The following is a 16,195-nucleotide window of genomic DNA, read 5'->3' as shown; positions in this document are numbered from 1 at the left end:
TGTGTGTGTTTGTGTTCTCGGTGGGAGTGCCAGATCCTCAAGTGAGCTCATCATCCATAGAATAGAGCAATTTTTTAACTTCCATGGGCTCCACGCTTGCCCCAGTAAGCGGATGGAGGTCTAATTTTACCTTGGCGGATTTTTACCTTGATCGTGATAACGGGACTTCGGAGCTCCGTGAGGACTCATTCGGGGTGCGCGGCAGAGCCGTTGCGCCCTCCGGGGGCTGTATTTTTCCCATGATGTAAAATAATGATTCGACTCGTCATCCTCTCCCGCCAGCATTACTTCCCTTTTTTGCTCCCATCCCTCGTCGTCTCACCCACCTGTCTCTTTGTCATTGTCCCCCCCCCCCGCCCCCCCTCCCCCCCTTTTCTGCTGCAGGCGTCAGAGCTGGGCATGACGTCACCGTTCTACAAGTACATCCTCACCACAATGGTAAGAGTGCAACCTTCATCTTTTTCATGCATCCGTTTAACTCTTGTCCTTATTTGGAGCCTGGCTAGCTGATTTAGAGCACCTCATTGTAGTCCACAAGTACGCACCTTTCAGACAGAGTAAGAAGAAGAGTATGGAGGGGGAAGGTGTTAATTTTAAAAGGTGTCAGCACAAGATAGAGGCTAGTTGACGACGTCGCATCTGCAGTGTTTTGATTGACAGTTGACTGGTAAGCGTGACTTTGTTTCATTCCGCACGTAGAGGACGGCTTGATTTTTGTCGATTTTTAAACCTCCTTTACAGTACTTGCCATTTTTTTGTATTATTTAAAATGTAGCCTGGATGTTAACAGCACTTGTCCCTGTGGTGTGGCAAAATCCGAACACGTATTTAGTTTCACTTTACACTGACTTTAAAGTCAAGTGCAGTAAATCCCGAGTGTTATTTATATGAGCTGTAATCACATTACAAGTGCAGCAACCCAAGTGCAAATTTGACATGTGCAATATTCCCACGATGGTGACAAGCGCAAAATTGCTCACAGGATCTCGACTGATTACTCGGGACAGTACCATCAAACTTTATTTTATTCACTATTAATTCATATTTTGACTTTTCAACTTATTGAACTACCTGTTGGCCGTAATTTTCAGATGCACCTTTTCCTTGTTTGGGTTTGTGCACAAGAAAGACGATCAGGCTACGCTTTGGGGGAAGGCTGAGACGCGGGAACGCACAGAGGACGAGCCTAGCGGTGCCGACGCCTCCCCCCTTTTTAGCATTTCGATTAATGTGTGGCTTCATGCAGACTTCACTTTGCCGCCTCCTTTCATTCCCTCCCTTGTCTGTCCTCCGTACGTGCCTCACATGCGATTTGGATGTTTACTTGTGGCACCGCGCAAAAGTCACTATTAAGATGCAAAGCTCTGACAAACGTACACCGCCGTTGAGCCTCTAAAGATGCACTTCAAAAAGAAAATCTGCTTCAGATGCTTGTCAAGCTCCGGTTTGTGCACGTTTTGATCTGTTCCGGGGTCACAAAACTGTCTGAACGGCCAATGTTTGAAGTCAGTACGGTTGTGATTCTAGGGAGTTGGACTGTTCCATTCAAGCACTATGATGTCATTTCAATCCACAGCAAGTGGTAAAATGACTGCCATCTGTGATGGATACATTTCGCTGATATTCCACAAATGCAATATGAATCTGGATGCCGTTTTTTGGACCAGTGGGGCCGCATAGAACATATTAATATGTTTAGCATAACCTAAAGAATATTTTAGATATATTTTGAATTCGTATTAAAAATGGCTAACGAGCCAAGTTAGCTAGCGCACATTAGCCCATGAGTATAGGTAAGGTTTCTTGCACTTTCTCAAATTTTCGGGCTGAAATGCGACCATGTGGGGATGACTAACAACAAAATGACTACTGTCAAAAAGGTCGTTCAAGTAACAGAGCAAGTCGTTTAAGAATATAATAACAGTAGAGCGGCTGCATCAGCAACCTGAGTCGCTGTCTCACTCAATTGCTACTTATCTCCTCTCCTTGTTGTCAAAGCCCTTCTAAGATTAGATGCTGTCACTTGCCGGCACTGTATTTTCGTCATCCGGCGTGGCTTCAAAGTCTCTGCGGCTTCTTGTAGGACTTCCCTCTCATGAGGCTGGACGACATCGTGGACGAGCAGTCCAACGTGGTGGGCTTCTCCATGTTCAACACCAGCCATCCCTTCTACCTGGAGTTCATCCGCAGCCTCAACCTGTCATGGAACGAGGGTTGCCACCTGTCCTACCCCGGCCCGGCGGTCAGTCCCTTTGTACGAAAATGGATTCATACCAGGTCTTGCTCACACCTCGAACTGTGCTGAAGTCATATTCTCAAACTCTTTTTGCAAAGCTCTTGGTGCCATGCAGTTAATGAAACAGCTGACTAAGCGGTTTTAACGCTGAAGATGACACGTTTCGTTCTGTACCGATCCATTTTGAACAAAATAGCATCTGACCTAATGATTTTTGCTCGTTAGTTATTTTAACACTAAAACTCCATATTCATTTTATACTACTCGAGTTTTTTTCACCCATAGGTACCATCTCCAATACGCTGACAGTCAGCGCCTCCCCCTCCCTCGCACATACCCTCAAAAAACGACCCTAATTAGCAGCCACTAAAGACGTTTTGTTTCCTGATGATGCAAACACGCCACATAACCTCTTTTTACTTGTATGTAATGACTATTGATCCATCCATCTGTCCCCTCATCCTTCCTTCCTTCCTTCCTTCCTTCCTTCCTTCCTTCCTTCCTTCCTTCCTTCCTTCCTTCCTTCCTTCCTTCCTTCCTTCCTTCCTTCCTTCCTTCCTTCCTTCCTTCCTTCCTTCCTTCCTTCCTTATTTCCATCCATCCATCCATCCATCCATCCATCCATCCATCCATCCATCCATCCATCCATCCATCCATCCACAAACACCCCCCCCCCCCACCCCACCCCCCCGCCCCTCCCCTTTCCTCTTTCCCGTACTCCCACTCTGGCTTCTGCAGCTGTCGTCGGCGCTGATGTTTGATGCAGTGCACGTGGTGGTGGGGGCGGTGCGGGAACTCAATCGCAGCCAGGAAATCGGAGTGAAGCCGCTCAGCTGCACTTCGCCTCAGATCTGGCAACACGGGACCAGTCTTATGAACTACCTGCGCATGGTACGCACACGCCATATCAAAGTCAAAGTCCCAAAGTCCCAATGATCATCGTCACACACACATCTGGGTGTGGTGAAATTTGTCCTCTGCATTTAACCCATCCCCATTTGATTTTAATCCATCCCCTGGGGGAGAGGGGAGCAGTGAGCAGCAGCGGTGCCGCGCTCGGGAATCATTTGGTGATCTAACCCCCCAATTCCAACCCTTAATGCTGAGTGCCAAGCAGGGAGGCAATGGGTCCCATTTTTATAGTCTTTGGTATGACCCGGCCGGGGTTTGAACCCACAACCTTCCAGTCTCAGGGCGGACACTCTACTACTAGGCCACTGAGCTTCATTCTACATTCAGTGAGAAACTCAACGCACGGAGCGTCATAGACTATTGTGTGTTCATTTCCAAAACTGCTTTTTGCTTTCTTTTGGCTGACGTGGAGCGTTCCAGAAGGCAAATAGTCATTTTTTGACTTAATTTGCCATGAAACCCCGTAGAAGTGGTGTTGACTGCTGTCATGATGATGACGATTTGTGAGCGCTTGTCTCTTCCTGGCCGCTTAATGAGAACAAATGGCAGCTTCATTATCATCCTCATCTCATGTTGCATGTGGCCTGGGCGTGTGCGTCTGTATGAGAAGGACGGCGTCTGCGTTGTCAACGTGGCCGTGGCACCATCCCTCATTGCCTCCTCCCCACCGGCCAGACATCTGTCCATGTTAGTCAACATCACGATGAGTGCCGTCCTCCACGTTCCTCCTTCTTTTCCCGGGCACTCAAGTTCATCGTCTCCTCGTTGAATCGTAGCTGCCGGTCCCATTCTGACCCAGCTAGCCCTTCACTCTTTGCTTTTTGCGCTCTCAAAGGATGGGACAAAATATCGATACTCCATCATGATAATTCTTCCCTTGATAAGCTATTGATGTCGTGGAGCCAAATATTGATGCTTGTGTTAAGCCGCCATTACAAACACGCCACCTCGTTTACCCGACTGAATTCAAGCACTGAGTTTCATGGTAATGTCTGCATTTGCGGCCCTTTTCTGGGGAAAAAAGTAAGGCCAGCAAGACAGCAATTGAAATGTTTCATTTACTCCGCAACAGGGAGAACAATTGAGCTAAAATTTGACCATCCATGAAAAATAGAATAAAATAATTGCTTTTATTCTTCAGTATATTTGACTCCCATTAATTTTTCTGTTAAACCGTTGTTCTGTATTAAATATAAAACAAAAAATGAAGTGACAGCAACAACAGCATTTTACCTGAATGAGTCATCACGATCAAAAGATGGACGTAATGTTGTTGGTTTTGGTTTCTCTTCTTCCGCCGTGGTCTCGTCTCTGCCAGGTGGAGTACGACGGCCTGACGGGACACGTGGAGTTCAACAGCAAAGGTCAGAGGACCAACTACACCCTGAGGATCCTGGAGAAGCACCGAGGAGGCCACAAAGAGGTCAGCAGCCATCTGCTACGCAGTTGTTGACAGTTGTTGATTATTATTTTGTTACCTGCATGTCTAAAATGAAAGTAGTTTGCTGCATATATGAAATCAATAAACACCCGGAGGGAATGCAAATTTTATTTCTACACACAACCAACATGATGCTTGGTTGAACTGAAAATTTGTTTGAGCCTAAAGTAGCCGCTTCGAACCCAAAATTTCAGGCGAGGCTTTCTGAGACGTAATTTGTGAGTCTGTCCGATTTCTTGCTCCGGGGGCTGAATTTTGAGAAAATTCCAAAGGGTGCCCACGGCTCCTACCAGACATGAATATTCACCAGGATGATCATGACTGTAAAATTTGGCCTGTGAATAATAACGGCGAAGAAAGGAAGCAATTTTGGCGTTGCCTTTGAACTGGACAAAAGGCCGTTGCAGGCGGAGGCCATTTCATTACGTGGACAGGATTTTTATCACGCGGCTCTTTTGTAACCATTCCCCGCAGTTTGGTCTTTCCGCTAATGACTTTAGGGAGCTGAGGTTGAGCTGCATTCTGGGCTGGCTAATAAATCAGAATAATCATTCTCATCCATTCCCCTACTTGTCTTCATGTTTATTTATGTATTTTGTGCGACGGTCTTTTTGAAAAGAGATAATCCCCGTGACCTTCCATAAAAGAGCTTGTTTTGGTGAATGTTTGATCTTTGGGTCAGCTCCCCAAAATCAAGCCACCGTGTCACAAAACTGACCAGCCGTGTCCTTTCAAAGACGGGATTAAAAGTGCCCGTGTGCGTGCCCGCAATGAGCCCCCCCGAGATGGGGCTGCGCACTGGTGCCCCTGTGTTTAGCGCCAAATGCCAACCGATAAAAGGCCGCTGTTCTTTAATTTGGTGTCTCACTTGTTATAATTAACGTTCCGGCTCGGCGGTGGGATAAAATGTCTGAGTGGAATGAAGAAAAAGAACTTTACAGCCTAATTCAACCTTTTGGTTTGGTCGTGTCCGCTTTTGAGAGCCTCGTTGTTGGCTGCAAGTATACGCGCGGGCAGGAACCAACACTGTCTTATGCTCTCCTTCATTTGCTTTGCATCATTTCATTGTGTCACTATGATTTGCTGGCCATAACCTTCCACAGTAGAATCATATTTCTTTTGGTTCCGAAGCTTCAAGGACATTTTCTGTCTTGCGCTCAGATCGGGATCTGGTTCTCCAACAACACCCTGGCAATGAACTCCACCAGCCTGGATATTAACGTGTCGGAGACGCTCGCCAACAAGACCCTCATTGTCACCACCATTCTGGTAAGGTCGCTCCTTCCTTCGGGGCAGCGACACAAGATGGGGGTCGCGGCGTATTCGTCGGGTGTGTCTGCGTCGTTGGAGATCCCGCTTTTCACTCATGGCTCGAGCTGTTCTCATAGGAAGTGACAGTGTTGACATAACAATCTGCAATATTCCCGTTGGTGTGAGATGAAGTGGACGTGGGGGCAGACTAGGAGACTCGCGTTGCTCAAATCAACGCAACAGGGCCAATGCCGAGTGCAGCTTTCGTTGGTGTGAATATTTGGGAAAACTACCCAGAGAGTCAACTATTTCAATTTTCCATCATGTACTGATCCATTCTGGTTGTAATGTCCCAGTCCATTTAATTTTGTGCTCACCTTCGCCATTGGCTTTGTATGGAACAAAAGCCTAATCAAGGTCAGTTCTAACAATCGGACCTAGTTAGAAATGTTTACAGGAATAGAATAGTGACGGTCCATTTAGCACCACAGTACACCCACCTCGTGTCAAGTAGAGCAGATATGAAAAGTCAACAGCGCACACGCACGCATGCACACAAATGCACATAGTATGTGCTTTCATAAACTAGATGAAGCTTACTAGCAAGTCAAAGTGTGGAAATGTGTGCTTGGTCGCTTAATTTCTTAGCACAATTGTGTGTGCCAATTGATTTCCCCCTAAAATGATGGCCAAGTCGCAAGGAAAGTGTTTTTGTGCGATGAGCAAAGGTGCCAAATGTTTATTGCCTTTGCCAGCTTGCTCCGCTGTTGCGAGCGATTTTTGTTTGGTATTTTTGGATGCTTGAAGTAACGAGAAGGAACAGTTTGGCAACTGATGCTCAGGAGCCTCGGCGGCGTTGGAAACAAGCGACTGGGATGTTCCCTACGAGTAATCAATTTTGGAGTAGTCACCGATACCAAGCACCGATGCCCTTTGTATGATTGATACATACAATTTCTTCCAAAAAGCAATGACAGATATTTTTAAGCCCTCCATATGCCAAGATAGCATTATTCCTGGAAGTGACGTTTTGTTAGCCGCAATTTTCTTCTCTCCTCCGTTTTAATTTCTAGCTCCTGATAAAATGGCCCCAAAAGATGGTCGTTGCGAGTACCGATACCTTGGAATAAGGCTGCTCTGGGCACCGATACTCACCCATTCCCAGAAGGAAGCAGTATGTGTGTGAAGCATGTGTCGCAGGGGTGGGCAATTCGGGTCCTCGAGGGCCGGTGTCCTGCATGTTGTATAGGTCTCCCTGCTGCAACACACCTGATTCAAATGATCAGGATTGTTATCCAGCTTCTGCAGACCTTGCTAATTATCTGACCATTTGAATCAGGTGTGTTGCAACGGGGTGACATAGAAAACATGCAGGACACTGGCCTTCGAGGACCGGAATTGCCACCCCTGATGTGTCGTATCAATGAGAAATCTTTTGGAGTGCGGATTGAAACATGAAAACACAAAAACAAAAGAGGTCTTTCTGTTGCTGCACCAAATGAAAAGCTTTGCCTTGCACTTGTGATGTATGGCAGGGTAGGTAGGATGTTTTGTAAGGTGCTTACAAAGCAGCGTTATGGCTCTCTCCTCGCAGGGGAGTCGCAATTTTGACAAGGTGCAGCAGCCTCTGTGACGTTTGCCGCTGCAGTCTGCGTCCGTTGCACGCGTCCGTTACGCTCTGCGCTCGTTCAAATGAATTCCGAGCTTTCCCGGCGGGGCCTCTCGCCTCAATTCCAAATGTGAAGTAGGCTGCGTGTTGGGAATACTGTACTCAAAACACATACAGACACACACTTAAAATCCTTTCAGTGGCATGTTGATGCGAGTTTTTTGCCCTTAGTTTGCTCGCCGTTCTGCCGCAGCTCGTCCTCCCAGCTTTGTGGACGACGGCTACCTGTTTGGAATGCAAACCATTTAATGCTGTCGCTTGCATCAGCAGCCGGAATGCATCAGCCCTGCCATTTTCTTTCCTTTGAAAAAACAAAACAAAAGGCCAATTGGCTATTGGAGCGGAGTCAGACTGGGGCCATCTCACGGGAGACCCATGCAAATGTGTTGTGCGGCGGCGACGGCAGCCCAACAAGCGCCAGACTCATCTTGCAAATGCAAAGGCACACCATCGTTGGCCACATTCGTTGTCTTAAGAATATTTAGAAAAATAATAAGTCGAGAGGCTGTGGGTTTCAAAAAGGAAACAAAGGCCACATTTAAAACAACATTGTGATAACATGAGAATTGCACTTTGAATCAACTCGTTTATTTCAACTTGCAGTTGAATTTGACTGTCAAATTAAACATGAAACAAAGAATGATTCATTGAATATAACCACATGGCTTTGCTTTTAGCTTAGACTCTCTAGCTAAAAGCTTTTTAGCTACTTTTTTTTTCTAATGTCATGAATTCCTTATTGACGAGATATAGATTTTCTTTATTTTTTATTATATATTTATTTAGCTATTTATTAGCCTTTCTATAGTGTTTTGTGTTGTTTGTTAGCATTGACATTAGAAAAAAAAAGTCCTGAATCTCAATCAGCATCTGTTAACCGTGATTGTGTGTGACTTCACCGTTTCTGCCTATCTCTCTGATAGTAGATTAAGTATTAGGAATGTAGCATCACCAGCCTCGAAAGTAACTTTTTGGGCGCTCACATACAGAAAAAAGTTGTGAATTTTGTCTTTGGCAGCGATGTGGGAGCTTCCACTTGCTCTCGTTTTGGTGTCTCTGGAGGATTACACAAAACGGCTCCCAAGTGGAAGTCGAGCAGGGGAAGAAGCTGCCGAGCAACCTGCAGTCATTCAAAACAAGATCCAAAAAAAGAAAGCAAGAAACAAGCTCGAAGGACTTTGACATGATGACAGAACAAAGAACCCATCTTGTTATAGTCTGGGAGTCAAATTGGCAAGCAGGCCCCCATTTTCTGTGTCTGTGCATGCATTTCTTCTGTTCAGGAAAACCCGTACGTGATGCGTAAGGACAACTACCAGGACTTCCTCGGCAATGACCAGTACGAGGGCTTCTGCGTGGACATGCTGAGGGAGCTGGCTGACATCCTAAAATTCTCCTTCAAGATCAAGCTGGTGGACGACGGGCTGTATGGCGCCCCCGAACCCAACGGCTCCTGGACGGGCATGGTTGGAGAGCTTATCAACAGAGTGAGTCCTCTCAAAGCGGCTCCTCAAAATATTTGGGTCGGGAAACCGTTTTACCGTGCCTGGCAAAAGCTACGGAAGTAGCTATACTTTTCCAGAGCAGCTTCATTGTGATGCAGGATGGCAAGTAGAGAATTGTGTCAAACTGGCTTACAAATAAATGTGTCCGTCCGTTTGTCTGTGGCCGGGCTCTCCACCAAGATTTTGCAAAAAGTGATAATTGGGAGAAACACTGAAATTGCCCATGTCGTCTTTTTTTCCTCCATCCAGGCCTTGGAAGCAAGTGACAGCCATTTTTGCGGTAGCCAAAATGAGAGCCCCCCCCCATTACCATACGGTTTTCTTCAATTAGCAGACTGCGGTCCCCTCGTGGTGGGGACCGCATGCTGGTGCCCCCCCACCGGCTCGCCACGCTCGACCACCAGGCAACGCTGGCTCTAATTAGCGGCCCATGTTCATCAATTAGCTTCTAATGGGGGGGGGGGGGCACAGGTGGAAATAACTGCCAAGCCTGTGCTTCCTCGCAATTAGCCTCATCTGCTTGATGGATAGAACGAGGAGAGGGATGCATTTGTATCTGTTGTTTCTTTCTTTTCAAATGTCTCTACAAGCACATTCGAGCACTGGCGGCTGCTGTGCCGCTGCGATTGAGTGCGGACACACGCTTCTTTTTTTTCTTTTTGCACCCACCTGAACACTTGTGTTGCTTTGATTTTTCTCTCTCTTTTTTTTCTTCTCCATCTGCCGCTCTCTATTCTCCGTATTTGATCTATTTTCAGAAAGCCGACCTAGCCGTGGCGGGCTTCACCATCACGTCGGAGCGCGAGAAAGTGATTGACTTCTCCAAGCCCTTTATGACCTTGGGGATCAGCATCCTCTACAGGGTTCATCTGGTAAGGATGTTTTTCAGGGCACGCCCATTCCTGGCTTTCATTGTTTTGTTTAGACTTGACTTTAGAAAGCTTACAGGCCATGAGAGAAGCCACTTTGACTGGCCATGATTGTGATCACTCCCACAGTGGTGCAGCCCTCCATTATCTAGACAAGGGGAGGGACTCTAGGCAGTTACACTGGTTACTAATGCCTGTTTGGTCATGTTTACACCTTTTTCCTCCATTTTTTCTTTTTTTGGTCTTATTTTTTTGGTCTTTATATTTTTTATTCTTTTCTTTTTTTTTGGTCTGACTTTATTTTTGTCAGATTTTTCCAGTGTGCTAGTACATAGCATTTTTTTTAATCATTGGTGACCCTGAGGGAGAAATCAAATGCCTAATTTGAGTGTTGTGCTATTGCACCTTGTAATTAGTCGAAGGCATTCACATGCTGTGGAGCGCTCTGTCTTAGCAGCTTTACACCGCGAATGAGGTTTTGAGCAAAGACATTGCAAAAGGCAGCGAGTATGGATGGCGGTATACAACATGGTAGCGCCATTGTTGACCTCTTTTTGTACCTCCCCTTCTGTCCGTCCCACGCTGATCCGTTTCCTCTTCAGGGTCGTAAGCCAGGTTACTTCTCCTTCCTGGACCCTTTTTCGCCGGCTGTCTGGCTCTTCATGCTGCTCGCCTACCTGGCTGTGAGCTGTGTGCTCTTCTTGGCTGCAAGGTCGCCAACCACATTCAGTTTGCGCGGGTCACTTGCCGCTGCATTTGGCCTTGCCGCGCCTATCGATCAAACTGCGGACTCCCGTGGTGACTTGCCTTCTCTCAAGCAGGCTGAGCCCTTATGAGTGGTACAACCCTCACCCGTGTCTGCGAGAGCGCCGGGACATGCTTGAGAACCAGTACACATTGGGCAACAGCTTGTGGTTCCCCGTCGGCGGCTTCATGCAGCAGGGCTCAGAAATCATGCCCAGGGCCTTGTCCACCAGATGTGTCAGTGGAGTGTGGTGAGTTGTCCTGCTAGCTAAGCGTCACGCTAACAGAACTTAAGGACGGCCCTTTAGACCAGGGCGTAAAGTCAGTAAAAATCTAACTAGCTCCATGACCGGCGTGAAAAGTGTATGGTTAGTATTAGATAGCTAGTTAGTTGTCACGGATGCTTTTGATAGAGGGCAAGTTCAAGACAGACTAAAACTACCAATCTGACTCGACTCGGACGCATATCATTCGCACTCTGATTAAATGTGTGCATTTTGATGACATGTAAATTAGAAGCAGAATGTTAAATCAAATTTACCCTTGTGGGATATTAAAGGATTCTTGCTCTTCCCGTAACATTATGAATCTACAAATCCTCCAAACAAACTGGAGGACCGGGATTAGATTGCGAGCGCAGATTGTCTCCATTCGGTCGTTTAGCTGACGTGCAGCTCACTTCTTTTCCCTTGCCGTAAGATTCGAGACGAACGGTTTAGTAAATGCTCACAGGAAAACTCATCCGAGGGCTTTCCTGAGGACTGCAAGTTATGTGCTGAGCTAATCAATGTTCGCAGCTGAAACTGATGTTTTAGGCGAAGACACCCAAGTCAGCCATTTTGCACTAAGTGACCATGGCCGTTGTTTCCGCCGCGGTCCAGGTGGGCATTCACTCTCATCATCATCTCGTCCTACACTGCCAACCTGGCCGCTTTCCTGACCGTGCAGAGGATGGAGGTCCCCATCGAGTCCCCTGACGACTTGGCCGACCAGACCAACATCGAGTACGGGACCATCCACGGAGGGAGCACCATGACGTTCTTCATGGTAAGGCCTTTTTTCCGTATCTGTTGTTTTGTGGGGGTTTTTTTCTCTTTGTGCTGTGACGCATTTGCCTTAATGTTTGTCCTTACATCTGCCGCTTTATCTTCATTGGCTGTGACGGGCATTTAAGTGGCGGCACGGTCGCCTTTGTTTGTTTCCACGAGCGCCTCGGGGCATCCGTGTTGGCATCTGTGTTTGCGCAACAAGAGTCTGCGTGTGTTTATGTTGTGTTTTTGCGTGTAGGTGTGTTTACATATGGGAATGTGAGTAGGTGAGCGTATTTGTTTCTCTGTGAGCGGATGGCCGCATGCCAGGTTGGAAGCGTTTGTATTCCCTTGTGTTGTGATCAAAATGCTTCTGTTGAGTAACACAGCGAAAAAAGTAAATTGTGACAATCATTTTGGGGGTTGACAGGCGTGAAGTGGTTCTCCAGTCTGTGTTGCACAAAGTCCACAACATCATAGCATTTGAAAGTGTGATCAATATTTATTTCGTGTTGTGACTGAGAAAAGAACGTGGAAATCAGAAGCCGTTCTCAGAATTTTACTTTCCTTTTTCTTTCCTTTTTTTTTCAACGACACTGTGGACTATTATTCCAAAGACACGTATTTGGCGCCCCTCCCCAACACGCCGCGTTTCCTCTTCCAATGAAACCCGCTAAAAAATGTTGCGGCACACTCCAGGCACTCCATCGTGTCGCCACGTTTTTCCCCTAAACGTCATTATTCACACTGGATTTTCATAAACACACACACTCACATTCGGGGTGTTCCAATGTTGTTTATCCGGCAAGCATCTTTTTCCCCTTTTTGCTTATCGCACAATGTCTTTCCTTATTTTTAGCCCGTGTGTCTTTTAGCCCTATTCGAGAGTCACGATGCCTTTTTTTTTCACATTCGTATTATAGTATAGTATTTCAGCTTGTTTACGTTCTGTGCCCACTGCCTCCTCTTTGTTGCCATCCTTAGAACTCTCGCTACCAGACGTACCAGCGCATGTGGAACTATATGAACTCCAAGCAGCCCAGCGTGTTCGTCAAGAGCACGGAGGAGGGCATCGCCCGCGTGGTAAACTCCAAGTACGCCTTCCTGATGGAGAGCACCATGAACGAGTACCACCGCGGCCTCAACTGCAACCTGACGCAAATTGGAGGCCTGCTGGACACCAAAGGCTACGGCATCGGCATGCCGCTGGGTACGCAAAGCCGCCGCTCCTTGCGCAAGTAGGTCAGCTTATCGCTTTTGCCTTCCACGCCCGTTTATCTGCACAGTGGAATCTTAATCAACAAGAAGAATCTTCAAGCGTTCCAATATACCAAACAGCCGCTCACATTTTTAATTAATGGCGTGGCGCCAATTTATATTTCCATCTTGTGTTTGAACATAATTGAGTCGCAAAGAACAACTGGAGTGGGTTAACTCAATTTTTTCTCATTTCTCATGCACTCAGACTCTATGCCACTATTGGTACCTTGATATATAGATAGAAATATTTGTATATATTTTCCATTTTTTTTAAACCTCTTTTTGAACACAGCAAGTGATTAGAACTTTTTACAATTCTGTTTCACAAATTATTGAATTCATAATATCGACAAGGATATCCGAAAGGAAAGAAACATTTATTTTCACCCTATATGACAAAGTCAAAACACTCCTCCTTCCTCTTCTTCCTCTCCTCATCATCATTGTCCAGGTTCGCCGTTTCGAGACGAGATCACGCTGGCCATCCTCCAGCTGCAGGAGAACAATAGGCTGGAGATCCTGAAGAGGAGGTGGTGGGAGGGAGGGCAGTGTCCCAAGGAGGAGGACCACCGGGCCAAAGGTCACTCCACTCATCAATCCTGTTTGATATTAAAAAGCATGGGCAGCTTTACTTTTGTTCCCTATCCATCAAAACGGCAGCTGTCTCTCATGCAAACACTAACTTTCTTCTACACTTGATCAGTGATTTGATATATTTAATTCTGTCTGGACTGTTACAGAAGTAAATCTTGATCCATTTGCAAGTCGGTCAATTTAAAGCGAGCAACTGTTTTCCCATTAAGACATTTGCGGTCCTTCTCTGTTTCTTGCTTTGTGTCAGGCCTAGGCATGGAGAACATCGGCGGCATCTTTGTGGTGCTCATTTGCGGCCTGATCATTGCCGTGTTTGTGGCCATCATGGAGTTTGTATGGTCGACGCGCCGCTCGGCAGAGACCGATGAGGTATGCCCCCATACCTGCCCTCGCCGAACCCGCGGACACACCCCAGTAGGTTCCCGCCAACCCTTTTTCCATTTTTTTCTTATGCATGTATGTGTGTGTGTGTGTGTGTGAGAGAGTGGTTTGTTTCTTTTCCGAAACTGTCTCCATTTGTGTGTGCTGTCCCACTTTATTTGGGCTTCATGTCTGTTACGTGCACATGAGGTGATTGTGCAAGTCAGAAGTATTAACACCTGCCAAGATAGAAGGATAACATGCTATTAGGTGGCATGCTAACAAAGGCCAAGATAGCAACCTGATTATGGAAGATGCTAAGGCAGGCCTTTTCACACAACACTTACTAGGTTTCTTGGGTGAAAGATCTTACATTTCTAACAATAATAGTAATCTTTGTACTAATGCTGAGATGCAAAGAGGTGGAATGCTATAATATATAGTTAACCTCACAAACCTGAGTATGAGCTGTATTTCAGAGGTCTAAACCACACAAAATGCTAAGATATACAGTAATCCCTCGCTACATTGCGGTTTGATTATCGCAGCTTCAGTACATCGCGGATTTTCTTCCCCCCCAAAAAAGAAAAAAATCACAAATTCAAAATAAACCTTCTAAATTGAGGAACTATGGCACAAAAGTTGCCCACACGCCAGCAGAAGGCAGGGAGTGTCCACACAATTGCAGTACATACACCTTTAGCTTTTTCTAAAAAAAAATTTTTTTATAATACTTCGCGGATTTTCACATATCGCGGATGGTCTTGGAACCAATTATCCGCGATAAACGAGGGCTTACTGTATTTACATAGCAGCTTTAAGCCATCATGAATTGGGCAGATTCGGAAAGATTTTACCTCATGCCGACTAAAACCAGTAATGCTAATTTGACTGGATGAAAAGCTAACACGCTACTAATTAGCAATGTATCGTCCAAACGGCAATTTAAAGTCAGATTGATCAAAATCTTCCCATCATGCGCTGTACTCAGCTTTTTTCCCCCTCCTTCTAGTGTAGTCAGGTTTGATTTCTCATAAGACTCATTGAAATGCTAACGGCAGCACTTTCCCCACTGCCATTTGCGTCCATTTTGCATGTTCTGCCTGTTTTTAAGGTCAGCGCACATCTCTGAGTGTTAAGCGAAAATGTCAGCTGTTTGTGTACTAAACGTGCTGCTACACAGGAGCAATATTGTCAACTGACAATATTTGCTTACATAATGCCACGTTGTGATCCGACTTTAAATGTCGCTGTCTCCTTTTAAGAACTGGGGTCCGGAGACTTTCCGTGACTCGTACTTTTCAGGTTATTTGGAATAAAATGTTGTATCATATTATTTAGGAAAACATGTGTCTTCAGTACACACCAAGAGAACTAAGGTACGGAAACAATTAGCTCTCAGCCAATGAAAAGCTGTGACATGATTGCGTGACGTATCAAGTAAATCTGACATCTTTTAAGGGGTGGGGTCCCCGGGCCCCAAAAGTTTGAGAGCCCCTGCTTCACGTTCTGCTGGTATTCTTGGTCTTCCATCTTTTGCATTACTTCTTCCTCTCCTTCTTCTCCCCCATCTCACTGTCGCTGTCTCTCTCTCTTGCTCTCTCTTTCTCTCTCTTTCTCTCTGTTTGTCATCTGTCCATCAGTCGGCGTTCTCTGACAAAGAGTACTGTTTCTGTTTCTGTGAGCCCATGACCTTTTCTTTTGAATGCTGTTTGTGGTGACGAGCGCGTGTGTGGCCGGCCTGCCTGAGCGCCACGTTGCCATGATGAAGTGTCCATGAACTAAACCAGCCGTCCCCAACCGCTCAGTCGCGGACTGGTACCATTGCAGGGTGGGGGGGTGGGGGGTGTTGCGCCATTTGGAGCCTCCAAAATGTTTGATGAATTGGCAGAACCTGAAATAAGTTTTATTTTGAAATCAAGGGCCTGTCAATCTCAGTCATGTGATAATCCCAACACGTTGGAATCAAACAAGTTTTGACACTCGAAGAGAGTGAGAGGAGCAAATTGCTGAACGCCATCTGAAATAATCTAAGTCTAGTCCTAAATCAGCGTCGCTACGGACATTTTTTTTTTTAGTTTTTGTAGACATCAAGGAGGTTTCACTCTAATTGGACAAAGCGGGTCTGTGGTTGGGAACGGCTGCACTAAACGACATTGGGTGTTGCCGTGTCTCTGGATTGTAATAACTCTCTCTGCTCTTTGGAAACTCTTCCCATCCCGAATTCCATTTCCCCCTCATTCCTGTCTTTCCACCTTCGCTGCTCTTTTTGCATTGTGTTCGTCCATTGTTTTGGGCCCGCCTGGTTTCCGCCATTTTCCTTGCT

The 16,195-nt window shown here is 46.1% G+C and overlaps 1 protein-coding gene across 10 annotated transcripts in view; it reads left to right on the top strand.

Moving 5' to 3' along the window:
* grik5 (glutamate receptor, ionotropic, kainate 5) overlaps positions 1 to 16,195 on the top strand; it is a 97,625-nt gene that overhangs the window by 74,666 nt on the left and 6,764 nt on the right. For 4 of the 10 annotated variants that reach the window (XM_049731444.2, XM_049731437.2, XM_049731438.2 and 1 more), the window contains 13 exons: positions 385 to 438; positions 2,084 to 2,254; positions 2,975 to 3,127; positions 4,467 to 4,571; positions 5,751 to 5,858; positions 8,793 to 8,996; positions 9,773 to 9,886; positions 10,486 to 10,595; positions 10,705 to 10,878; positions 11,509 to 11,674; positions 12,640 to 12,865; positions 13,367 to 13,495; positions 13,757 to 13,923. In XM_049731444.2, coding sequence (XP_049587401.1) covers positions 385 to 438; positions 2,084 to 2,254; positions 2,975 to 3,127; positions 4,467 to 4,571; positions 5,751 to 5,858; positions 8,793 to 8,996; positions 9,773 to 9,886; positions 10,486 to 10,595; positions 10,705 to 10,878; positions 11,509 to 11,674; positions 12,640 to 12,865; positions 13,367 to 13,495; positions 13,757 to 13,923 — 1,881 coding nt within the window. Of the gene's footprint in view, positions 1 to 384; positions 439 to 2,083; positions 2,255 to 2,974; positions 3,128 to 4,466; positions 4,572 to 5,750; positions 5,859 to 8,792; positions 8,997 to 9,772; positions 9,887 to 10,485; positions 10,596 to 10,704; positions 10,879 to 11,508; positions 11,675 to 12,639; positions 12,866 to 13,366; positions 13,496 to 13,756; positions 13,924 to 15,512; positions 16,070 to 16,195 lie in introns of those variants that run through there. The other 6 variants (XM_049731445.2, XM_049731442.2, XM_049731446.2 and 3 more) reach the window with 6 other exon arrangements.

The sequence above is a fragment of the Syngnathus scovelli genome, chromosome 9 (genome assembly GCF_024217435.2).
Source record: "Syngnathus scovelli strain Florida chromosome 9, RoL_Ssco_1.2, whole genome shotgun sequence".
Lineage (NCBI taxonomy): Eukaryota > Metazoa > Chordata > Actinopteri > Syngnathiformes > Syngnathidae > Syngnathus > Syngnathus scovelli.
This window is presented reverse-complemented; position numbering and strand designations above follow the sequence as displayed.